We start from the raw sequence: 26,353 nt of genomic DNA on the forward strand, positions 1-26,353 counted from the left end.
ATGTGCTGGACCTTCCCATCTCCAGGTATTTGAGGCAGTCCTTGCTTGGGTACGATTCGATCGGGAGAATCGTGAGGATTACCTGCCTCAGCTGCTAACCAAAGTGCGCCTGCCTCTTTGTCGACCACAATTCCTAACAGACAGGGTCCAGCAGGATGACCTAGTTCGTTGCTGTCACAAGTGCAGGTAAGATGGGTGGGACTACCCAGTAATCATCTTTACCCTCCCCCCACAATATTCCTAAACAGAAAACACAATGAAACCTGTCTGATGGACAACTCGCCTTTTGCTGCCTCCTCACTCTTAATCACAGGTAGTGATCTCTGAACTTTCCTCTTATTTTCTCCCAAGGCCTTGCATGTTGTCTGTCCTCCCTACATTTCCTGCTGAAATCAAGACTCATTTCGCTGTCTCCTGTTTTCACTTTTTCCTAATGTGAACGTCTATTCTCCTGCAATCTGCAGGCTGTTAAATCCCAAATTTGGTGTCATTTAGCCACTACTTTCTGATTTAGTATTTCCTTTGTTTGCTATTTTTCAACAGCGGCGTCCTGTATTATAGGCTCTGGCCTTTCTCTACTTCAAAGACGCGGCCAGTCCTAACAGTTTTCCTGGTTCAGGCACTGCTTTATTACTCTGCAGAGTTGCTCTTGAGTGCACCAGTTGTTGGAGGAGCTCCACTTGCTTTTGGGGACCAGAAGGATTAACTCTGAATTGGGGAGTAAAGATTTGGTCTCTTTTTCAACACAATTATAAATTCTTCAGGTGTCATCCCTAGCTCAGTGGTAGCATATTCACCCCTAAGTCAGCAGGTTGAATTGAAGCCCTGGTTGAGGTTGGTTGGCATCCTTCCATCTACGAAAAGTGATGGACATGCAACAGACAATCCATTTAGGTGGGGTGTCTCCTTGATGCACCTTTGATTGCTGTGAACGCCAATCCTTGAGAGGCAGATTAAGGGCTGCCAAGTGATGCTGAGAGTTTTTGATGTTTGTCACGTCAACGTACTGTGTTGAATGATAATTTTCTTTAATCCACTGACTGGAGATCTGAATATATATTAAAGACATTTAAAAAGGAACAGATAAAAAGATGACTTTGCTCGCAGCTCAAGATGGCCACCTAATTTGCAGCACTGTATCCTACATTGCAAGGTTTGAGGTGGAGACAGAATGCCTGCTCATCCCAGCAAGAACAAAGACCCAGGAAATTTAAGGGAATTGCCTGTTCATTTTAGCAAGAAGAAATACCCTGCTAACTACCATACGTGATTCACTGGGTGACTGTCATGGGACAAGCTCGCCCCTCTGTGGATTTTGAGCTGGTGTTGCACTGCAGCAGCGAGGAGCATCTGATCTCTCTTGCGCTGTCCCTCCCTTCCATCCCTTTGGAGGAAATCATTCGCATTGCTGTCTCCAAGAGACCCACCGAACCAGTTATGTATCTCTTCAAACTAAAAGCCTCAAGCCCACCGAATTCAGCTAGAAGCCAGCCGAATCACCAAAACTGCACAGACTATATACCCCTTTTTATGAACACTTAACTTGACCAATCTACCCTTCTCCACTCTAATCTATTTGTATGTGTGTGAACCTCCAGTGTGCGTGTGTGAAAGTTGGTGCTTAGTTTATTTAATTTGGTTTAAGTACAATAAAGTTAACCTTTTTCTTAACCATTCAGACAGGTTTCCTAGAGTTTATGATCATAAGAACCAAACACCGAGGGAATTGGCCAGTACATCCACTTTAAAAAAGATTTAAACATGTTGTCAAACAAGGAGAGGGAGAAGCGGGAAGCCCTTCGACCCCTCCTCAACTGACCGTCACAGAAATTTGGGGGCTCACATCTGGGATCAAACTCAAAGATAAACAGGAAATTAAAGCAGGAAACCTAGCAATAATAAAAAAAAACTTCAGTACAGGTTTTCTTAGGACTTTCAGCGCTAGAGTACTTAAATGTCCACATTCGAGGCCAGTACCTTCCTAAAACAGATGGAAGTAACTTGGGACAGTTTAAAAGCTCTTTCCATTTAAGAGTTAAGGAATATAGCTACAGGGAGAGATAGAGGAGCAGATATTTAGACAAATCTCAGAGATGTAAGAATAATAGGGTAATAGGGGAGTTCAACTTCCCCAATATTAACTCAGATAGTCTTAGTGCAAAAGGCTAAAAGGGGGCGAAATTCTTAAAGTGCATCCAGGACAGCTTTTTGAGCCAGCACGTAGAAAATCCTACAATAGAATGAGCGATGCTGGACCTAATCTTAGGGAATGAAGCCGGACAAGTGGTAGAAGTGTCAGTGGGGGAGCATTTCAGGGATAGTGACCATATGTCTGTAACATTTAGGGTAGTTATGGAAAAGGACAAAGATGGACCGGAAATAAAGGTACTGAATTGGGGCAAGGCCAATTTCAATATGATAAAACAGGATCTGGCCAAAGTGGACTGGGAGCAGCTACTAGTAGGAAAGTCTACATCAGACCAGTGGGAGTCATTCAAAAAGGAAATAGTGAGAGTTCAGGGCCAACATGTTCCCATAAAGGTGAAGGGTAGGACCAACAAGACCAGGCAACCCTGGATGTCAAGGGATATGGAGGATTGGATAAGGAAAAAAAGAGGCTTATGGCGGATTCAGAGGGCTGAAAACAGCGAAGGCCGTAGAGGAGTATAGAAAGTGTGGGGGGGTAATTAAAAAAGTAATTAGGAGGGCATGGAAAAACTGGCGGGCAAGATAAAGGAAATCCTTAAGGTATTTTATAAGGATATTAAGGGCAATAGGTTAACCAGGGAAAAAGTAGGGCCCATTAGGGATCAAAGTGGCAATCTGTGTGTGGAGCCGGAGGATGTAGGTGAGGTTTTAAATGATTTTTCATCTGTTCACTGTAGAGAAGGACGATGTAGGTGTAGAGATCAGGGAGGGGGATTGTGATCTACTTCGAAAAGGAGGAGGTTTTGGCGGGCTTAAAAGTGGATAAATCCCCAGGCCCAGATGGAATGTATCACAGGCTGTTATGTGAGGCAAGGGAGGAGATTGCAGGGGCTCTGACACAAATTTTCAAATCCTCTTTGGCCACAGGAGAGGTGGCGGAGGACAGCAAATGTGGTACCATTATTCAAGAAGGTTACTAAGGATAAACCAGGTAATTTCAGGCCAGTGAATCTAACATCAGGGGTAGGGAAACTACTGGAAAAAATTCTGAGGGACAGGATTAATCTCCACTTGGAGAGGCAAGGATTAATCAAGGATAGTCAGCATGGCTTTGTCAGGGGGAGATCATGTCTAACAAGTTTGATTGAATTTTTTGAGGAGGTGACTAGATAAAGCAGTTGACCTAATCTACATGGACTTCACTGAGGCTTTCAATTAGGTCCTACATGGCCGATTGGTCACGGAGGTAAGAGCCCATGGGATCCAGGGCAAATTGGATCCAAAATTGGCTTAGTGGCAGGAGGCAGAGGGTGATGGTCGAGGGCTGTTTTTGCCATTGGAAGCCTGTGACCAGTGGTGTACCGCAGGGATCGGTGATGAGACCCTTGCTGTTTGTAGTGTACATTAATGACTTCGATGTGAATGTAGAAGGTATGATCAGTAAGTTCGCAGATGACACGAAAATTGGTGGTGTCGCAAATAGTGAGGCGGAAAGTCTTAGATTACAGGGCGATATAGATGGGCTGGTAAGATGGGCAGAGCAGTGGCAAATGGAATTTAATCCTGAGACGTGTGACCGATGCATTTTGGGAGGACTAACAAGGCAAGGGAATATACAATGGATGGTAGGAGCCTAGATGTACTTGTACATAGTTCACTGAAGGCATCAGCACAGGTCGATAAGGTGGTTAGGAAGACATACGGGATACTTGCCTTTATTAGCCGAGGCATAGAATATAAGAGCAGGGAGGTTATGATGGGGCTGTATAAAATGCTAGTTTGGCCACAGCTGGAGTACTGTGTACAGTTCTGGGCACCACACTATAGGAAGGATGTGATTCCACTGGAGAGGGTGCAGAGGAGGTTGGATGTTGCCTGGGCTGGAACATTTCAACTATGAAGAGAGACTGGATAGGCTGAGAGGGGGGAACCTGATTGAGGTATAGAAAATTATGAGGGGGCATAGATAGGATAGATAGGAAAAAACTCTTTCCCTTAGTGGAGGTGTCAATAGCCAGGGGGCATAGATTTAAGGTAAGGGGCAGGGGATTTGAGGGAAAAAATTTTCACCCGGAGGGTGGTTAGAATCTGGAACACATTGCCTGAAGGGTAGGTAGAGGCAGGAACCCTCACAACATTTAAGAAGTGTTTAGATGAGCATTGGAAACGCCATAGCATACAAGGCTACGGGCCAAGTGCGGGAAAATGGGATGAGAATAGATACGTGCTTGATGGCTGGCACAGACACGATGGGCTGAAGGGCCTGTTTCTGTGGTGTATGTAGAGATGAAAAATCCGTCCCAAGGCTAGGAAACCCAAAATCCTCAAACTTGTGGCCAACCATTTTAAAATTGACACTGAAGAACCGGAGACAGGCATAAAATCTGAAACACAGTAACATTAGCTAAGATATAACTAGAACAGAGGAGACTATAATTAGAATTCCAAGGAAAAGAACAAGCTTTTCGGAAAGAGAGTGTATCTCAGGAAAGGGAAAAAGGGCGGCACAGTGGTTAGCACTGCAGCCTCACAGCTCCAGCGACCCGGGTTCAATTCTGGGTACTGCCTGTGCGGAGTTTGCAAGTTCTCCCTGTGACCGGGTTTTCGCCGGGTGCTCCGGTTTCCTCCCACAGCCAAAGACTTGCAGATTGATAGGTAAATTTGCCATCATAAATTGCCCCTAGTATAGGTAGGTGGTAGGGGAATTGAGGGAAGGTGGGGATGTGGTAGGAATATGGGATTGATGTAGGATTAGTATAAATGGGTGGTTGATGGTCGGCACAGACTCGGTGGGCCGAAGGGCCTGTTTCAGTGCTGTATCTCTAAAATAATAAAAATTTAAATTAAAAAAAAATAAAATAAAGAAATGGCTTTCCAAAGGGAGTTAAGTCGGGCGGCGCAGTGGTTAGCACCGCAACCTCACAGCTTCAGGGACCTGGATTCGATTCTGGGTACTGCCTGTGTGGAGTTTGCAAGTTCTCCCTGTGACCGTGTGGGTTTTTGCCGGGTGCTCCGGTTTCTTCCCACAGCCAAAGATTTGCAGGTTGGTAGGTAAATTGGCCATTGTAAATTGCCCCTAGTGTAGGTAGGTGGTAGGGAATATGGGATTATTGCAGGCTTAGTGTAAATGGGTGGTTGTTGGTCGGCACTGACACGGTGGGCCGAAGGGCCTGTTTCGGTGCTGTATCTCTAAATAAATAAAATAAAAGTCAGCTCGAATTAACTAGAGGAAGTCTCAATGCACCCAGGGAAGGCACCGCTAGTAAGGGAATGACCCCTAGCTCAGGGCTGAGTGCTGAGCTCTTAACTTTGGTATCAACTGGAAGAACTTTAACGAAGGGGATGTGGAAGCATTTTTCATCTCTTTTGAAAAGCTTGTAAACAGTTGAAGAGGCCAGTAAACAGCTGGATATTGTTATTGCAGAGCAAACTAACAGGAAAAGCCCATGAGGTTTATTTACTGTTGCCTGATGAAAGCTCATCAGATTGAGATGACTTAAAATGCTTTCTTGAGTGTATAGGAGCTAGTACTGGCAGCGTACCACCAAAAATTCTGAATTCTTCGAAAGCAGCCAGAACACCCGAGTTCGAAAGGGTTAAGCAACTCTCTTTTGACCAATGGATACAGGCAATTAAGATAGAGTCCACCTGTGAAAACCTCAGAGGTGATCCTCCTCGGAGTTCAAAAACTCTGTTCCCATTTCCATTAAAAAACCACGTGTAGGAACAAAAGGTTCCAAGAGGCAGGCAGCAATCCTGGCTGATTATACGCTTGTTTATAAGCCCTTGCCCCAAGGGAAACCCTTCCCTAGTCATCTCCAAAAACCTGATAAGGATAGAAGGTGGGAGGATGATGGGAGGATCAACAGCCATGGGCGAGAAGGGAGAGCTAGAAACTCTGGAGTCCCTCCTCCGACCAAAAAGGAAGGTGCTGAGAACAGGAGTGACACCCGAAATCCTGTATGTTTCCATTGTAACAAGGCAGGTCACCTCGGGCTGACTGCTAGAAGTTATGAGGAATATTCATAGGATTAGTAAGGGTACACCAGACCAGTGCAGGAAAAGGGACCCTGATGGAAAGCACAACGGACTAGGTTGTGGCTTTAACTGACAGTAATACCCAGTAAACATACTGCTGAGAGTGCGAGAAAATTTAACAAAATCCCTGAGTTAACAGGATTTTGTGTCCCAAGGAAAGTTGACCTCATATCCTTCGAATGAGGCGAGTACGCCCAAAGGCATGACCTTACCCCAGAGAGTGCATTGAATGCTAGAGTGCTAGTAAAACTGTATCGGAGAAAAGTATACGCTCATACTTTTATACTGAATGCACCTGGAGTGCAATCTTGTTTCAGAGCTGGTAACCATGGAGATTGTCCCTAGTTTACCTGTGGACAGGGTCGACCTGCTCCTTGGTAATCTGGCGGGGCGAAAGTGGTAGCTTCCCCAGTGGTCTTTGAGACACTGAACGAGGTCAGCGAGTCAGAGCAGTTGCTGGAAAAGGTCCCTGCCATTTTCCTGACAGTATGATGACCCCGTCTGTGGCCAAACAAGCTCCATCAGAGGAGGCTGAACTGGCACTGCAGATGACCTGACTGGTTGTCTGAAACCTCCTTTGGGCAGTTACAGGACCCAGAGGATGGATTAAACAGATCCTCCTTGGTTAAGGCTCAGCAAGCCGACCCAAGGTTATAATAGATAGCACAGACTGCACAAACTGAAGCTGAAGTTGAGGGGGTTCCAGAGTGCTACTATTAAAAGAATGAGGTACTGATGAGGAAGTGGAGCCCTCCTGACAGACCTGCAGACTAAGAGTGGACAGTGGTTCACCAGGTAGTGGTGCCGCCAAGGTACCATAGGGAAATATTGAAAATAGGCCACGGGATTCCAATGGCTGGACATGTCAGTATCAGAAAATCCCAAGCCCATATAAGATAGCATTTTCACTGGCCATGGCTCCACAAAGATATGGTGGAATTCTGTAAGACTTGCCACAGGTGCCAGGTGATTGAAGGTGTCATCAACAGTGCCATCAAGCGGCACTTGTTTAGCAATAACCTGCTCAGTGACACTCAGTTTGGGTTCCGCCAGTGCCACTCAGCTCCTGACCTCATTACAGCCTTGGTTCAAACATGGAAAAAAGAGCTGAACTCGAGGTGAGAGTGACTGCCCTTGACATCAAGGCAGCATTTGACCGAGTATGGCATCAAGGAGTCCCAGCAAAACTGAGGTCAATGGGAATCGGGGAAAACCCTCTGCTGGCTGGAGTCATACCTAGCGCAAAGGAAGATGGTTGTGGTTGTTGGAGGTCAATCATCTGAGCTCCAAGACATCACTGCAGGAGTTCCTCAGGGTAGTGTCCTAGGCCCAACGATCTTCAGCTGCTTCATCAATGACCTTCCTTTAATCATAAGGTCAGAAGTGGGGGTGTTCGCTGATTGCACAATGTTCAGCACCATTCGTGACTCCTCCGATACTGAAGCAGTCCGTGTAGAAATGCAGCAAGACCTGGACAATATCCGCCCAAGCCTGGATAAGTGGCAAGTAACAGTCGCGCCACACAAGTGCCAGGCAATGACCATCTCCAACAAGAGAGAATCTAACCATCTCCCCTTGACATTCAACGACATTACCATCGCTGAATCCCCCACTGTCAACATCCTCGGGGCTACCATTGATCAGAAACTGAACTGGAGTAGCCTATAAATACCGTGGCTACAAAAGCAGGTCAGATGCTAGGAATCCTGCGGCGAGTAACTCACCACCTGACTCCCCAAAGCCTGTCCACCATCTACAAGGCACAAGTCAGGAGTGTGATGGAATACTGTTCACTTGCCTGGATGGGTGCAGCTCCAACAACACTCAAGAAGCTCGGCGCCATCCAGGACAAAGCAGCCCGCTTGATTGGCACCCCATCTACAAACATTCACTCCCTCAACCACCGACGCACAGTAGCAGAGGTGTGTACCATCTACAAGATGCAATGCACCAAGGCTCCTTAGACAGCACCTTCCAAACCTGTGACCTCTACCAACTAGAAGGACAAGGGCAGCAAATACATGGGAACACCACCACCTGCAAGTTCCCCTCCAAGTCACACACCATCCTGACTTGGAACTCTTACGCCATTCCTTCACTGTCGCTGGGTCAAAATCCTGGAACTCCCTTCCTAACAGCACTGTGGGTGTACCTACCCCAAATGGACTGCAGCAGTTCAAGAAGGCAGCTCACCACCATCTTAAGGGCAATTAGGGATGGGCAATAAATGCTGGCCTGGCCAGTGACTCCTACATCCCGTAAATAAATTTTTTAAAAAAAAGGTTGTGGGGAAGCCTCAACCTGCAATAAAACCTGCACCCCTAATTCTTATACTAGCTTTTGGGGAACCATTCAGCAGAGTGCTGGTGGATGGTAATGGGCCCCTGCCAAAAACAAAAGAGGGTTACCAGTATTGTCTCACCATTATGGATGTGGCTACCCGATTTCCAGAGGCTATTCCTCTAAGAACTATCTTTGCTAAGGTAATAGTGGTGGAGAAGCTAACCCAATTGTTCACCCAATATGGGCTGCCTGCTGAGATCCACTCTGATTGGGATACGAATTTTATATCCAGTACTGTTCAAAAGGCCATGGGTCATCTGGGCATACCCAGCTAAAGTCCTCAGCCTACCACCCACAGTCACAAGGGGTTTTGGAGTAGTACCATCAGACCCTAAAGACAGTGATCATGGCATACTGCTATGAGGACCTCCATGACTGGGACAAAGGGCTGGGGCTTCTTCTAGCTGCCAGGGGCTCACCTAATGAATCCATTGGCTTTAGTCCCTTTGAATTAGTTTGTGGACATGAGGTGAGACGTCCTCTAAAACTAATCAAGGACATGTTTTTAGGGTGCAGGGATGAACCTTCCGTGTTAGACTACATCTCCATGTTCTAAGGACAGCTCACGAGAGCTTGTGCGGTGGCTCAGGAATACCTTAAAAAAAAAACTCCCAGACAGCTTTGAAAAGGCAGGCGGATAAAAATGCCAAGGCCAGCGCATTCTAACCATGTGTTAGTGCTACTACCAATACAGGATGAATCTTGAAAGCCCAGTTCAGTGGTCTGGACAAAGCAGTAAAGAGAATTAGCAAGGTGAATAATATAATTTGCACCCCAGATCGTAGGAAAAAGCAACAGCTGTGCCACATCAATATGTTAAAATGGTATCACAGCCGGGAAGGGGACAAACAAGCGCAGGTTTGTCAAGCAGTCAGTAAAGAGGAGGGAGGAAGGGACAGTGAGGGCAAGTTAGAAGGAGGCTTGGCGGATTCCCAAATCAAACTCCCTACCTTCCGGTTAGCTAATACTGAAATGTTAGGGAAATTAGACACTGTACACTCTTATTTAAACACAGAATAGAGTGGGGACCTAACAAGGCTGCTCACAGCCATTAAAGGGATCTGCAGGGACAAACCAGGGTGCACGACCCTAGCCCTACACAATGTGGATGTAGGAGAGACCCCTGCCATAAAACAAAATCCCAGGAAATGGACCCAGGTTTGGGCGGAAATTCAGTATATGCTGGAGCACAAGCTGGTTGAGCCCAGTCAGAGCAGTTGGAGTTCTCCAGTTTGATGGGGCCCAACCCAATGGCTCAACAAGGCTCTGCATTTGTTACAGAAAGGTTAATGCAGTGACCAGAGCTGATTCCTACCCAATTCCAGCCTTGGAAGTCTATAGATAGAGTACGAAACGCCACCTATATAACCAAAATAGACTTGTTAAAAGGGTGCTGGCAGGTTCCCTTAACCGCCGAGCTAATGAGATCTCAGCTTTTGTCATCCCCGACGGCTTCATCCAGTTACGGATGATGCTATTTGGAGTAAGAAAATGCCCCAGCCACCTTCCAAAAGCTGATCAATGAGGTAGCGGCTGGCCTGCTGAACTGTACCTGGATGATCTGTTAGTGTACAGTGACCACCTGGGGGGGACCACCCAGACCAGTTAGAAGTCCTCTTCCGAAGGTTACAGTCAGCTGACCTCGTAAATGTTGCCAAGAGCAAGTTCGCTACAGGTCAGGTACCTAGGCCATATTGTGGGTCAAGGGCAAGTATTGCCCAAAGCAAAGCTACAGGCCCTGAGATTTTCCCATCCCCACGACCAAACGGGGAATAATGCGACTTTTGGGGATGTGTGGATTTTACCACAGTTTCATCCCAAACTTCACTATAGCCGCTGCACTGACGGACCTGTTACAGAAGAAAGCAAAGGTAATGTGGTCAGGGAGGTGCCAGTTAGCTTTCGAAAGGCTGAAAGCCATCTTAACCAATGAACCGGTGCTGGTAGCTCCAAACTTTAACAAACCATTTAAAGTGGCAGTTGATGCTAGTGACCTAGGGATAGGTGCCATCCTGTTCCAAGATGATGAGTTAGGCATTGAGAGATCAGTTGGGTGTTTCTCCAAAAAATTAAACAGACATCAAAGGGGATACTCTATCTTGGAGAAGGAAGCCCTGGGACTGTTGCTTCCCAAACATTTTGAGGTATATGTCCAAAATAGCTAGCAAGACCATAGCTTATAACTGACCACAATCCTTTGTCCTTTGTAGAGAAATTCAAAACCCAGAATGCAAGGCTTTTTCAGTGAAGCCTGCTTCTGCAACCTTACCACCTAAAGATTATCCACATTGAAGGGAAAAACAATGTGATAGCTGACGCTTTATCTAGAGTCTAGCTCAGCATAGAATCATCTCGGATTTTCAAAAAAACTGAAGCAGAGCCTGGCTATGACAGTGTGAGACTGATGAGTGAGTATTTTAGGATGAGTGTGTGTGTACAGTTTCGTTTTAATTTGCAATTTCATATTGCAATGCTCTTGTTACATTTCATTTCGTGTGGTGTGGAGGTGTCACACCAACATGCTTTGTTAAATTTTTAATCCACTGACTGGAGATTTGAATATATATTAAGAAATGTAAAAAGGAACAGAGAAAAAGATGACTTTGCGAGCAGCTTAAAATGGCCACCTAATTTGCCACAATGTATCCTACGTTGCAAGGTTTGAGGTGGAGACGAAATATCTACTTATCCCAGCTAGAACCAAGATCCAGGAAGTTTAAGGGAACTGCCTGTTCGTTTTATCAAGAAATATCCTGCTAACTGTCATGGGACAAGCAACCCCCTCTGTGGTTTTAAGCTGGTACTTCTCTGCAGCAGCGAGGAGAAGCATCTGGACTCTGACACATGTAGACCCAAGTGGGGGTCTCCCCCTCCTTTTCCCTTCCGTGTGTGCGTTGGAAGTTGGCATAGTTTATTTTTTAGCTTGGTTTAAGTACAATAAAGTTAACCTCTTTCTTTGTTAAACGCATGAAAACCTGTCCAATTGGTTCTTATGATCATAGTGAGTAATCAAACATCTGCTGAATTGGCCAGTACATCCACTTAAAAAAAAAAATTAAACCTGTTGTGGTCAAGCAAAGACAGGGAAAAGAGGGAAACCCTTTGACCCTTCTTCATCTGACCGTAACATGCTCAAGCCCCACTGCAGAGATACAAAATGCTGCAAACAATCAGCAGATCAGGCAGCATCTCTGGCAAGAGAAAGAGTTAACATTTGAGGTCAATAACCTGAATTGGAATTAGAACTGGAACAGGTTTAAAACAAATACAGAAGCAGGCAAAAATGCTGTGGGGAGGGCAGGGACTATTAAATGACAAAAGTGCTAATGATGCCTGTCAAAATGAGGTGATAATGAAACAGTATAGAAATAAAAGGTGGATCTAGATGAGGTGTAAATAGTTAAATCAGAATGGGGTGGGAAAGAGAGTGTGAAAAATTCTGGTGAAGGGAAGGCTTCTGTGGCCAAAGAATGTGGTGGAAGAAAGGCTGGTAGACCCTAGGGATACGGCTGCCCTGCTGGCCATGTGTCGATAGGGGATCCTCATCCTTCGTACCAGCTCCTTCATTTTCAGTGGCTCTGGTGCAGCCATCCTCAATTAACATTACAAGTTGCCTGAGGTAAAAAGGCAGAGACTTGAGTGCTTAATCTCGGCTGTTGTCTGAGAGTGGTATGATGGAGTGCTGCACTGTCAGAGGCGCCTTCGTTCAGATGTGGCATTAAGCAGAGGCCCAGTCTGCCCTCAAAAGATCCCATGGTACTGTTGAAGAGTTCTCCCTGGTGTCCCAACCAATATTTATGTCTTGACCAAGATCACTAAAACAGATTATTTGTTCATTATTTCATTGTATATGGGACTTGGTATGCGCAAATTGACTCCTGCACTTCCTATGTTACAACAGTGGCTGTAGAGATTTGGGACGTCCTGAGGTTTTGAAAGGTGCCATCTAAATCAAGTCTATCTTCCTTGCATCATATTTTTCAATTTAAATGGTGGATGGGGCAATATGGGCTGTGCCCCTGAGCAGTACAAATGAGGATGAGCCCACAAGAACACACAAAATAGGAGCAGAAGTAGACCATATGATCCATTGAGCGTGCTCCGCCATTCAGTACGATCATGGTTGATCTTGGGCTTCAATTCCACTTTCCTGCCCATTCCTCATATCTCTTGATTCCTTGCAAGACCAAAAATCTATCTCTCTCAGCCTTAATTGTATTCAATGATGGAGCATCCACAACTCTCTGAGGTAGAGAATTCCAAAGATTCGCAATCTTTTGAGTGTAGTAATTTCTCCTCATCGGAGAATGATCGGCCCCTTATTCTGAGACTGTGTCCCAGTGTTCTAGATTCCCCGACCAGTGGGAACAATCTCTCAGCTTCTACCCTATCAAGCCCTTTCAGAATCTTGTGTGTCTCAATTAGATCGCCTCTCATTTTTCTGAACTCCAGAGAATATAGGCCCAATTTACTCAGCCTCTCATCAGAGGACAAACCCCTCATCCCAGGGACCAATTTAGTAAATCTTTGCTGCATTGAAACTGCGCACAGTATTCCAGGTGCAGTCTCACCAAAGCCCTGTACAATTTTAACAAAACTACTTTATTCTTGTACTCCAATCCCCTTGCAATAAAGGCCAACATGCCATTTGCCTTCCTATTAGCCTGCTGCACCTGCATGTTCACTTTGTGCGTTTCTTGTATGAGTACCTGAAGTTTCTCTGAACATCAACACTTACCAGTTTTACACCTTTTAAAAAATATTCTGCTTTTCCATTTTTACGACCAAAGTGAACAACTTCACATTTCGCTACATTATACTCTGCCATCTTGTTGCCCACTCATTTAACCTATCCATATCTCTTTGCAGCCTCTCTGTCCTCCCCACAGCTTACCTTTCCACTGAGCTTTGTATCACAGCAAACTTAGATACATTACTCTCTGTCTCTTCATCCAAGTCATTATTATAGAGCGTAAGTAGCTGAGTCCCTAGCACTGATCCTTGCGGCACCCCATGATTCACTGCTAACTTGAAAATGTCCCACTTATGCCCACTCTCTGCTTCCTGTCTGTTAACCAATCCTCTATCTCTGCTAATATATTACCCCTCGTCAGCAGACGTGGTCTCTTCAGACTACTAGAAAAGATCGGATGTCCACCAAAGCTACTAAGTATCATCACCTCATTCCATGACAATATGAAAGGCACAATTCAACATGGTGGCTCCTCATCAGAGCCCTTTCCTATCCTGAGTGGTGTGAAACAGGGCTGTGTTCTCGCACCCACACTTTTTGGGATTTTCTTCTCCCTGCTGCTTTCACATGCGTTCAAATCCTCTGAAGAAGGAATTTTCCTCCACACAAGATCAGGGGGCAGGTTGTTCAACCTTGCCCGTCTAAGAGCGAAGTCCAAAGTACGGAAAGTCCTCATCAGAGAACTCCTCTTTGCTGACGATGCTGCTTTAACATCTCACACTGAAGAATGCCTGCAGAGTCTCATCGACAGGTTTGCGTCTGCCTGCAATGAATTTGGCCTAACCATCAGCCTCAAGAAAACGAACATCATGGGGCAGGATGTCAGAAATGCTCCATCCATCAATATTGGCGACCACGCTCTGGAAGTGGTTCAAGAGTTCACCTACCTAGGCTCAACTATCACCAGTAACCTGTCTCTAGATGCAGAAATCAACAAGCGCATGGGTAAGGCTTCCACTGCTATGTCCAGACTGGCCAAGAGAGTGTGGGAAAATGGCGCACTGACACGGAACACAAAAGTCCGAGTGTATCAGGCCTGTGTCCTCAGTACCTTGCTCTATGGCAGCGAGGCCTGGACAACGTATGCCAGCCAAGAGCGACGTCTCAATTCATTCCATCTTCGCTGCCTTCGGAGAATACTTGGCATCAGGTGGCAGGACTATATCTCCAACACAGAAGTCCTTGAAGCGGCCAACACCCCCAGCTTATACACACTACTGAGTCAGCGGCGCTTGAGATGGCTTGGCCATGTGAGCCGCATGGAAGATGGCAGGATCCCCAAAGACACATTGTACAGCGAGCTCGCCACTGGTATCAGACCCACCGGCCGTCCATGTCTCCGTTATAAAGACGTCTGCAAACGTGACATGAAATCGTGTGACATTGATCACAAGTCGTGGGAGTCAGTTGCCAGCATTCGCCAGAGCTGGCGGGCAGCCATAAAGACAGGGCTAAATTGTGGCGAGTCGAAGAGACTTAGTAGTTGGCAGGAAAAAAGACAGAGGCGCAAGGGGAGAGCCAACTGTGCAACAGCCCCGACAAACAAATTTCTCTGCAGCACCTGTGGAAGAGCCTGTCACTCCAGAATTGGCCTTTATAGCCACTCCAGGCGCTGCTTCACAAACCACTGACCACCTCCAGGCGCGTATCCATTGTCTCTCGAGATAAGGAGGCCCAAAAGAATATTACCCCCAACACCATGAGTCCTTATCTTGCCTATTCATCTTTTATGTGGCACCTTATTGAATGCCTTTTGGAAATCCAGGTACACTACATCTACTGGTTCCACTTTATCTACCCTACTAGTTACATACTCAAAAAATTCTAATAAATTTGTCAAACAGGATTTCCCTTTAGTAAAACCATGCTGACTTGTTCTAATTGTACTATGATTTTCCAAGTGCATTTTTGAGACTTCTTTAATAGTTTCCAGCATCTTCCCAACGGCTGATATTAGGCTAACCGACCTGTAGTTCCCCCTCTCCCTCCTTTCTTGAAAAGTGGTGTAACATTAGGCAACTTCCAATCTGATGGGACCATTCCTGAATCTAAGGAATTCTGGAAAGTCATAGCTAGCACTTCCACTGTCCCTGCAGCTATCTCTTTTAGAACCCTAGAGTGTAGGCCATCTGGTCCCGGGAACTTGTCAGATTTTAGTCCCTCAAGTTTGTCCAATACTTTTTCTCAGCTGATATCAATTTCCTCAATTTTTTTAGCAGCTAGGTTACTGCCTATATCTGGTATGGAACTTTTGTCTTCTGCTGTGAAGACAGACACAAAATACTTGTTCAGTGCCTCTACTATTTCCTCATTCTCCATGATAATTTCTCCTGTCTCTGTCGCTAAGGGACCAACGTCTACTTTAGCTACTCTCTTCCTATTTATGTACTTATAAAAGCTCTTACATTCTGGTTTTATATTGCTGGCTAGTTTACTCTCATTCTATTTTTTCCCTTATCAACTTTTTGGTGGCCCTTTAGTTTCTAAACACTCCCAATCCTCAGACTTGTTACTATTTTTTGCAACATTGTAAGCCTCTTCCTTTAGTCTAATACTGTCCTTAACTTCATGAGTGAGCCACGGATGGGTCTTTCTTGAAGAGCTTTAGATTTTGAACAGAAGGTACTTCTGTTGAAACATTTGAATTGTTTCTTTAAATATTTCCCACTGTTCATTTACTGCCATACCTTTGTCTATTTACCCAATTTACCTTAGCCAGTTCTCCCTTCATACATACATTATTGGCTTTCTTTAAGTTTCATGTTTATGATTGAACTTAACATGAAATTCAATGGTCGTGATTACTGTTTCCAAGTGGATCTTTTATTACGACATTGCTAATTAACCCTGCTTCATTACACAATACTAGATCTAGTTTTTTTTAAAGAGATACAGCATTGAAACAGGCCCTTCGGCCCACCTAGTCTGTGCCGACCATCAACCACCCCTTTATACTAATCCTACACTAATCCCATATTCCTACCACATCCCCACCTGTCCCTATATTTCCCTACCACCTACCTATGCTAGGGGCAATTTATAATGGCCAATTAACCTATCAACCTGCAAGTCTTTGGCATGTGGGAGGAAACTGGAGCACCCGGAGGAAACCCACGCAGACACAGGGAGAACTTGCAAACTCCACACAGGCAGTACCCAGAATTGAACCCGGGTCGCTGGAGCTGTGAGGCTGCGGTGCTAACCACTGCGCCACTGTGCCGTGGGATAGCTTTATCCCTTGTCGCTTCTGCAACATATTGCTCCAAGAAACGGTCATGAAAACATTCTACAAATTCATTTTATAAACCATTGTTATGAACATAAGAATTAGGAGCGGAAGTAGGCCATTCGGCCCCTCGAGCCTGCTCCAACATTCAATAAGATCATGGCTGATCTGTTTGTTTCGAATTCCACCCTCCCATCTACCCCCGATAACCTTTGATTCCTTTGCCTCACAAGGATCTAACTACCTCCGCCTTAAAAATATTCAATGACCGCGCCTCCACCACCACCTGAGGCAGGGTTCCAAAGTCGTGCATCCCTCAGAAAAAATTTCTTTTTATCTCTATCCTAAAAGGGTGACCTCTAGTTCTGGACTCGCTCACAAGAGGAAGCATCCTTTCCACATCCTCCTTGTCAAGACTGTTCAGGATCTTATATACTTCAATCAAGTCTCCCCTCACTCTTCCAAACTCCAGTGAAAAGCCCAGTCTGTCCAACCTTTCCTCATAAGACAACCTGCTCATACCAGGCATCAATCTAGTAAACCTTCTCTGAACTGCCTCCAACGTATTTACATCCTTCCTTAAATAAGGAGACCAAAACTGCACACTATTCTAGATGTGGCCTCACCAGTGCCCTGTATAACTGAAGCATAACTTCTTTACTTTTATTTTCAATTCCTCTCGTAATAAAGGATAGCATTCTATTAGCCTTCTTTATTACTTGCTGTACCTGCGTACTAACTTTTGATGACTCGTGCACTAGAGCACCTAGTTCTCCTCTGCACCTCGGAATTCTGCAGTCGTTCTCCGTTTCAGTAATACTCTGCTTTTTTATTCTTCCAGCAAAAGTGAACAACGTCACATTTTCCCACATTATGCTCCATCTGCCAGATTTTTGCCCACTCACTCAACCTATCTATATCGGTCTGCAACCTCCTTATGCCCTCTACACAACATACTTTCCTGCCTATCTTTGTGTCATCTACAAATTTAGCTACCATGCCATCGCTCCCTTCATCTAAGTCATTGATATAAATTGTAAAAAGTTGAGCCCCCAGCACAGACCCCTGCGGGACTCCACTCATTACATCTTGCCAATCAGAAAGGGACCCATTTATGCGTACTCTGTTTTCTGCCAGCCAGCCAATCTACTATCCATGCTAATATGTTACCCTCTACACCATGTGCTCCTACTTTGCGCAATAACCTTTTATGTGGCACCTTGTCAAATGTCTTCTGGAAATCCAAGTACAGTACGTCAACAGGCTCCCCTTTATCCACAGCGCATATTACTCCTTCAAAGAAGTCCAATAAATTGGTTAAACATGGTTTCCCTATCACAAAACTATGCTGACTATTCCCGATTACCTTGCATTTTTCTAAGTGCCCAGCGATAGCCTCCTTAATTAATTAATTTTTTATTTATTTAGCGATACAGCACTGAAACAGGCCCTTCAGCCCACCAAGTCTGTGCCGACCAACAACCATCCATTTACACTAATCCTACATTAATCCCATATTCCCTACCACATCCCCACCATTCTCCTACCACCTACCTACACTAGGGGCAATTTACAATGGCCAATTTACCTATCAACAGGCAGTACCCAGAACTGAACCCGGGTCGCTGGTGCTGTGAGACTGCAGTGTTAACCACTGCGCCACTGTGCAGCCCCAATGTTGCCAATTGAATTGTCCCAGTCTATATGCAGATTAAAGTCCCTCAATTAATACATTACCTTTGTTGCAAGCTCCAATAATTTCCCCTTTGATGTTTTGTCCAATAATATAACTACTGTTAGGGGGCCTGTAAACTACTCCCACCAGTGTTTTCTGACTCCTGCTATTCCTAATTTTCACCCAAACTGATTCTGCTTTATGATCTTCCGAGACCAGATCCTCCTTATTAATGTCCTTATGTCATCTTTTACTATCGGGGCTACCCCTCCTCTTTTGCCATTCTGTCTGTTTCTCCAAAATATTGTGAACCCTGGAATATTCATTTCCGAACCTTGATCTCCTTATAACCATGTCGCACTAATGTCGATTAGATCTAGATCATTTACACCTCTCCATGCCACTAGTTCATCTATCTTATTACACGTGCTTCGTGCTTTCAGATAAGGAACTTTAATTTCATTTTTTTACCTCTATTCTCTGCAATGACTTTATTTGTTGATGTACAATTTTTGTTCAACTCTGTCTCTTCCTGTCCCATTCTGTTGTCACATACCCACATTATCCTGCTCCAATGCCCTGACCTCTCTGTTTGGATTTCTAAATTTCCCTTTACCCAAACCCTGCCCCGCCCCCCACAACCTTCTGTTAGTTTAAAGCCCTGTCCACAACCCTAGTTATGCAATTGGCCAGAAGACTGGTCCCTGCCCAGATCAAGTGAAGCCCATCCTAACGGAATAGCTCCCTCTTCCCTGAGTACTAATGGCAGTGCCCAACAGTCGAAACCCCTTCTTCCCACACCACTCTTTGAGCCACACGTTTAGTTCTCTAATCAGCTTGACCCTGTGCAATTTGCACATAGCTCAGGTAACAATCCAGAGATGATTACCTTTGATCTGTGTTTTTACTTTGGACCCTAACTCCTCAAATTCTCTAGGTCGAACTAGAAATTATGTTCTGCTTATGTCATTGGTTCCCACGTGGACCACGACAACTGGCCTCTCCCACTCCTGGTTCCCCTCCAGCCGTGAGGAGATGCACTTATCCCTGGCACCAGGCAGGCACCACAGCTGTCTGAGCTCCTGGTCGCGGCTGCAGAGAACAGGATCTATCCCCCTGACTATACTGTCTCCTATCACTGCATTCCTCCTCACTTTCCCCCCCCCCCTCCCCACTGGAATGGCATCTTTCACCATGGTGCCGTGGTCAGTCCACTCATCTACCTTGCAGTTCTTCGCTTCATCCACACAGGTCGCAAGTACTTGTTGGTCAGGGGCTGAGATTGCGCCATCACTAAGTGCTGATTTCCCCCCCCCCACCTGCCTCACTCACAGTCACGCCCTCCTGTCCCTGACCATTGGCTGCCTCTAATGTTCTCCCTACTCTTAAGGGGTTTGACTGCCTCCTGGAACAAAGTGTCCAGGTAAATTTCCCCCTCCCTGATGCTCCGCAATGTCTGCAACTCTGTCTCTGAGCAATTCTGAGCTGAAGTCGTGCAAGCTGCAGACACGTACTACAGACATGGTTGGGATTGCAGTGCTTTTCACAGATTCCCACATGCTGCAGTTGCAGCACACCACTGGCCCTGCCATCTCTGTATGACCTTTTTTTTAAATTAGTTAATTCTCACAGCTGAAGTAATGGAAAGTTGCACTCAACTCACCTGCTGGAGGCTAAAAAAGATTGGAAAAGGAGCCCCTCTTTCCCCCTGTGCACCAAATTTCCAACTTCACTCTAGCGATGTCTCACTCAGGCAGATGTGTCCTCTCGCTAAAAAACTAGTCTGCTTTATATAGTGATTCTGATGACTTGCTGACTAGCTCAGCTTCCTGCTACAAAACGACCTGTTGAACCTAACTACTTTCAACTGATAGATAACTGCTAATACTGGCTGCTACTTGTTTAACAAGGTTGCCTAACCATGTTCGATTATCTGTCAGTGCTGAGTTAGTTGATCCTCTTTGGGGTGGTGGTAAGGACACTAAAATTGGCTTCAATACTCCTAGGCTAGTAAGAGGAGGTAGGGGAGGAACAACCAGAGTGCCTGTTCCAGATTGCCATTTAGTGACAGCTGCTGGAAGGTGCAGTACATGGATGTTGGTGAGGACCGAATGCTCTCGTCTGTGAATCTGCACTGCCTAGGGATGAGCCGTTAGCCTGCCAGTACTTGTAGTTCAGGCTCACACGCGGCCACTCAGGTGAGACCCTGACCTGAATCTGGGATAGTGCAGATGGAAGATAATTCGGGATGGGGAGTTTTGTGCATGGATCTCAAGACTGCACTGTTTTGTTTTGCAGGGACCTTGTTGATGAGGCAAAGGACTGCCACCTAATGCCCGAGCGTCGCCCTCACCTGCCATCCTTCAAGACACGGCCAAGATGCTGCACCTCCATTGCTGGCTTGATCTATGCAGTGGGAGGTCTTAATTCTGCTGGTCTGTGTTGACTCGGGATGTTCAAAAGGTCTGGACTAGTCTGACTCCTTTAAGGGACATTTCATGATGGCATTTTAATATATTTTTATGCTTCTTATCTGGAAATAGAGCAGAGTTATCTGGGACAAAAACATTTTTGTCAGCTGGAGAAGGCTTGTGGTGAGTCGGAGGTGAGTCGGAGATGAGCCTCCTGCTGCAGATAACCCTTTCTCTGAAATTTGGCAAGAATTGTCCAAGATGCAACTCTCAGCAAATGCCCCTTAAAGGAACTGGCCAGTCCAATTGTTCCTCTCCTTCACCCTCCGTTCCTCAGCAAGTTGTGTGTTTACCTGATTGAGAGCTCCCAGATGACAATCCAAGTCTTGAAAATTTGTGCCTCTGCGTGTTTATGTATCTGACTATACCGAGCGAGCCAATCTAGTAACCTCATACTACATATATACTTAATGCATTTACATTATGGGGGTATATAAGGAGAGAGACTCTTAAAATTTAGAACAAAAAGCAGCTGTTCAGGTTGGAATTGTTGAGTGCCAGACTGTGTTGATTTCCTCCTTCTCGTTTTCCTTCCTCGTTCCGTAAATATTAGCCTTTCACTCCTGCACAGTTCTGTCTAGCTGACTAAAAGCATTGGCTGGTGTAGAAATGATTTATATAAATCAGTGGGTCCCGTGTTCAATCCAAATTTCTGTAGCTGATCAATCAAGGCACCTCTTGACTTCAGTGAGCCATATGTGTGGCAAGGAAAATCACCCTGGCTTCCTGCTCGTGTCTATGTCTGCATCTGCATGTGTGTAATGTGAGGCTGGGCTGTGTGCCCGACAGTATGATACCCTGTGACACTCGCTGCTGAGGCTCAGCCATGAAGAATGGAAGAGGCACTGCTGATGTAATACAATACCATAGCCAGGATTCTGCACCTTCAGCTGGGGGAGGAGGAAAAGAACGAATTGGCAAAATTTAAAAAAAAATTAAGTCTAACTTTTAAAGCTTCTTCAAACCAGAAGTTGGCTGACATTGCTGTGAATTGTCACTAAAGGGGAGTTGCTGTGTGCTTCCTAGAGTGGCATCACTGAAAGCAGTGGGGCCCACAGTACAAGTCCACCCTCACAGCTGCCTGATCCAGGAAAAGAAAGCTGTCAGCTTGGGGGCAAAGCTAGCCAGTAGTTTCCTTTCCCCACGGATATATAACATTTCGATCCTTGACCTCATGCATGCTTGCACTATTGTGTATCATCAGTTTATCAAAAGATAGGAACCCTATGGAGCCATAACTGAATAGTTCGATGCTGGTTCGCTCTTAACGATTGCCCTACGTTCCTGGTGTTACTGGACTGGACTACAGGTGCTGCTTGTCCCCTTCTCTAACAGCTCCTCCCACTCACGTTTGACTTTGCAGGTGACTCTTTGAATGTGGCAGAGGTGTTTGACCCCATTGCCAATCAGTGGGAGCAGTGTCAGGAGATGACGACCTCTCGGAGCCGTGTGGGCGTGGCCATGGTCAACGGGCTCTTGTACGCAATAGGTGGGTTTGATGGGCAGTCAAGGTTGAGCACGGTGGAAGTTTACAACCCAGAGATGAACAAATGGACGAAGGTGGCCAGCATGAACAGTAAGCGCAGGTAGGAACGCTTGGGCAAGGCCAGCAGCACTGCGGAAAACTACATTCTCTCCCCACCCATTTTCTGTCTCCTCCCTCTCTGCCATTTTCTAACACCAACCTCCTCCCCTGACCCATTTTAAGAGTATAAAGATGAACAGGAGTAGACCATATGGCGCCTGGAGTCTGCTCAGCCATTTTCTGTCTTCCTCATCCATCTCCTACCCCTTCCCTCGCCTGGCTCCTCTTCCTGCCCCCCTCCCTTATTTTGGTGGATAGTTGAATAACTAAATTATGCAGGCATATGTTTAATAGATTGAGAAATGATTTATTTGGTGTTTAAAATGGTAAATGGGTTCGATAAGATAGATATAAATAATCAGTTTCTGCTGGTGGAGGTATCCAGGATAAGGGGGCGTAATAAAATTAGAGATAGGCCATTCATATGGGAAATAAGGAAGAAAGCCCTTTTTCACATGGTAGTTAAAAAAAAAAATCTGGTGTGCTCTTCTCCCACATTGACTGTCAACGGTAGGACAATTGAAATTTTTAAGTTTGAGATAGATTTTTGTTGGGCAAGAATATAAAGGGATATGGGTCAATGGTAGGTAAATGGAGTACAATACAGATCAGCCATGATCTGATCGAATATCCAAACAGCCTCGAGGGGCTGAATGGACTCATCTGTTCCTATGAGGTAAAGCGTGCTGATGGCTCATTTGTCGAAGTCTGTCTCTGTGCCATACAGACCATACATACACAAATATCATACCAGAAATGTTGGGGAACACAGGGCTTAGCGAGAGAGAGGAACTGAAGGAAATCTGTGTTAGTAGAGAAATGGTGTTGGGAAAATTGATGGGATTGAAAGCCGATAAATCCCCAGGGCCAGATGGTATGCATCCCAGAGTACGTAAGGAAGTGGCCCTAGAAATAGTGGATGCATTGGTGGTCATCTTCCAAGATTCTATAGACTCTGGAACAGTTCCTACAACTTGGAGGGTAGCTAATATGACCCCACTATTTAAAAAGGGAGGTAGAGAGAAAGCAGGTAGTGGGGAAAATTCTAGAATCCATTATCAAAAGATTTTATAGCAGAGCACTTAGAAAACAGTGGTAGAATCGGGCAGAGTGGGCATGGATTTACAAAAGGGAAATCATGCTTGACAAATCTACTAGAATTCTTCGAGGATGTAACTAGTAGAGTTGATGAGGGGGAGCCAGTGGATGTGGTTTATTTGGACTTTCAGAAGGCTTTCGACAAAGTCCCACATAAGAGATTAGTGTGTAAAATTAAAGTGCATGGGATTGGCGGTAGTGTATTGCGATGGATAGAAAATTGGTTGGCAGACAGGAAACAGAGTAGGAATAAATGGGTCTTTTTCCGAATGGCATGCAGTGACTAGTGGGGTACCGCAGGGATCGGTGCTAGGACCCCAGCTATTCACAATATATATTAATGATTCGGATGAGGGAACTAAATGTATATCTCCAAGTTTGCAGATGACACAAAACTGGGTGGGAGGGTGAGTTGTGAGGAGGATGCAGAGAGGCTTGAGGGTGATTTGGACAAGTTGAGTGAGTGGGCTAATGCATGACAGATGCAGTATAATGTGGATAAATCTGAGGTTATCCACTTTGGTAGCAAAAACAGGAAGGCAAATTATTATCTGAATGGCTATAAACTGAGGGGAATATGCGGCGAGACCTGGGTGTTCTCGTACACCAGTCACTGAAGGTAAGCCTGCAGGTCCAACAGGCGGTAAAAAAGCCAAATGGTATGTTGGCCTTCATAGCAAGAGGCTTTGAGTACAGGAGCAGGGATGTCTTGCTGCAATTATACAGGGCCTTGGTGAGGCCACACCTGAAATAGTGTGTGCAGTTTTGGTCTCATATCTGAGGAAGGATGTTCTTGCTATAGAGGGAGTGCAGCGAAGGTTTACCAGACTGATTCCTGGGATGGCGGGACTGACTTATGAGGAGAGATTGTGTCAGTTAGGATTATATTTACTGGAGTTCAGAAGAGTGAGGGGGGATCTCCTAGAAACCTATAAAATTCTAACAGGACTTGACGGGATAGATGCAGGAAGGATGTTCCCGATGGTGGGGGTTTTTCCAGAACTAGGGGTCATAGTCTAAGGATATGGGATAAACCTTTCAGGACTGAGATGAGGAGAAATTTCTTCACCCAGAGAGTGGTGAGCCTGTGGAATTCGCTACCACAGAAAGCAGTTGAGGCCAAAACATTGTACGTTTTCGAGAAGGAGTTGGATATAGCTCTTGGGTCTAAAGGAATCAAACGGTATGGGGTGAAAGCGGGAACAGGTTACTGAGTTGGATGATCAGCCATGATCATAATGGTGGAGCAGGGCCGAATGGCCGCCTCCTATTTTCTATGTTTCTATGACCCAGAAGGTTCCAGGTTTATTTTATTTTTTATTTTTTTTATTTTTAATACATGATCTGTGCTGAGTCCTTTGATCTCCGTAACGGGGGTGGGTGATCCAACTGGCCTCCCCATCCCTTGATTAGTGAAGTGGCTGGGGGTGGGTGCGGGGGGGAGGAATAGACATTGATTTCAGCTTCTGATCACTGTCTACTGACCCCTGGTGGAAAATGTCAGTCTAACCATACATCCTGGACAGCCTGCATTCACTGTCCGGGTTGAAGCATAAAAAATGGCCAGTTGTACGTGATACATTGCTGCATATACAACTGGTTCCTAGTGAGAGATCCAGCATCTTCAGTGGAGGGGGAAAAAAACTGGAGGAGGAAAAAAAGTCAGTTTTGTTGCTTTCTTATGGTTTGGGAAAGGATTTCCTGTGTTGTCACCTATTTAGTGTTGATTTGGTGCTGTTGTAAAGCAGTTAGCTGAGGTGTCCTCAGTAGATTAGTGAGTGACTGCAGTGTGTCATACTGAGCCACACGGTTCAGGACGATCCCAGGTCTTTGCTGAGCTAGCAGACCTCAGCTGGGGCAGTGGTGAAGTCTGGTCACATGGGTAAGATTTAAGGGGCATCCAGAGGCCCTGGGATTACAGCCCAGCACGTGTCTGAGAGGAGGGCACTGTTTAAGGAGCATCTCTCGTTATAGCTGCACACCCTTAATCCACCTAAGTATTTTCTTAATTTTTCTCTGTTGGTCTGCAGGCATTAACTCATTCTAGAAGATAAATGGAACATGATTGAGCCTTTATTCTGAGACACTGACCCCATATTCTAGATTTCCCTGCTAGGGGAAACATTTTTCAGCATCCGTCAAGCCCCTTAAGAATTTTGTGTGTTTCAATTAGATTCATCTAAACTCCAGGGAATTGTAGGCATAGTTGACTTTATCTCTCCTCATAGGGCAATCCCCTCATCCCATGAATCAGTCTAGTGAATCTTTGTTACTTTCAATTCCAGATTTTTATTAATTAATTGAATTTAAATTCCACCAGCTGCAGTGGTCAGATTTGAACCCCTGTCCCCAGGGCATTAGCCGTGTCTCTTGATTAGTACTTCAGTGACATTACCACTGCAAAACTCTCTCCCCGTTGGGGTAGAAGATCAGCCATGATCTTATTGAATAGCAGAGCAGGCTTGAAGGGCCAGATAGCCCAGTCCAGCTTCTATTTCTTATGTTCCCTAACCGGAGCCTTAATCTGTTGCTTTATCTGTAGCAAAGAGTCACCAAGTTGATCCCTGGTGTCAGGTATCTCAATTATGAGAAAAGGTTGGAGAGACTGGGCTTTTCAACTTGGAAAGAAGTTGTCTGATGGTTGATTTTATAAAGGGATCGAAGATAGTAAATGGTAAAGGAAAGGTTACTCTAACTGCGATGAGAAAAAGGCAACACGTTCAAACTGGCAGTAATTTTAGAATAGACGTCGAAATTCTTCACAAGCACTGTGATCAGTGCATGGGATGGACTCCCAGAAAGAACATTTAGAACATAGAACATAGAACATTACAGCGCAGTACAGGCCCTTCAGCCCTCGATGTTGCGCCGACCTGTGAAACCATCTGACCTACACTATTCCATTTTCATCCATATGTCTATCCAATGACCACTTAAATGCCCTTAAGGTTGGCGAGTCTACTACTGTTGCAGGCAGGGCGTTCCACGCCCCTACTACTCTCTGTGTAAAGAAACT

The 26,353-nt window shown here is 45.4% G+C and overlaps 1 protein-coding gene across 1 annotated transcript in view; it reads left to right on the forward strand.

Annotated features, from left to right (window-relative positions):
- Positions 1–26,353, forward strand: part of klhl18 (kelch-like family member 18) — a 44,335-nt gene that overhangs the window by 6,040 nt on the left and 11,942 nt on the right. Inside the window, exons 5-7 of the mRNA XM_068031521.1 lie at positions 26–186; positions 20,482–20,618; positions 22,018–22,240. Of these exons, the coding sequence (XP_067887622.1) occupies positions 26–186; positions 20,482–20,618; positions 22,018–22,240 (521 nt within the window). The remainder of the gene's footprint in view (positions 1–25; positions 187–20,481; positions 20,619–22,017; positions 22,241–26,353) is intronic.

Source organism: Heterodontus francisci, chromosome 5, assembly GCF_036365525.1.
Source record: "Heterodontus francisci isolate sHetFra1 chromosome 5, sHetFra1.hap1, whole genome shotgun sequence".
Classification (NCBI taxonomy): Eukaryota; Metazoa; Chordata; class Chondrichthyes; order Heterodontiformes; family Heterodontidae; genus Heterodontus; species Heterodontus francisci.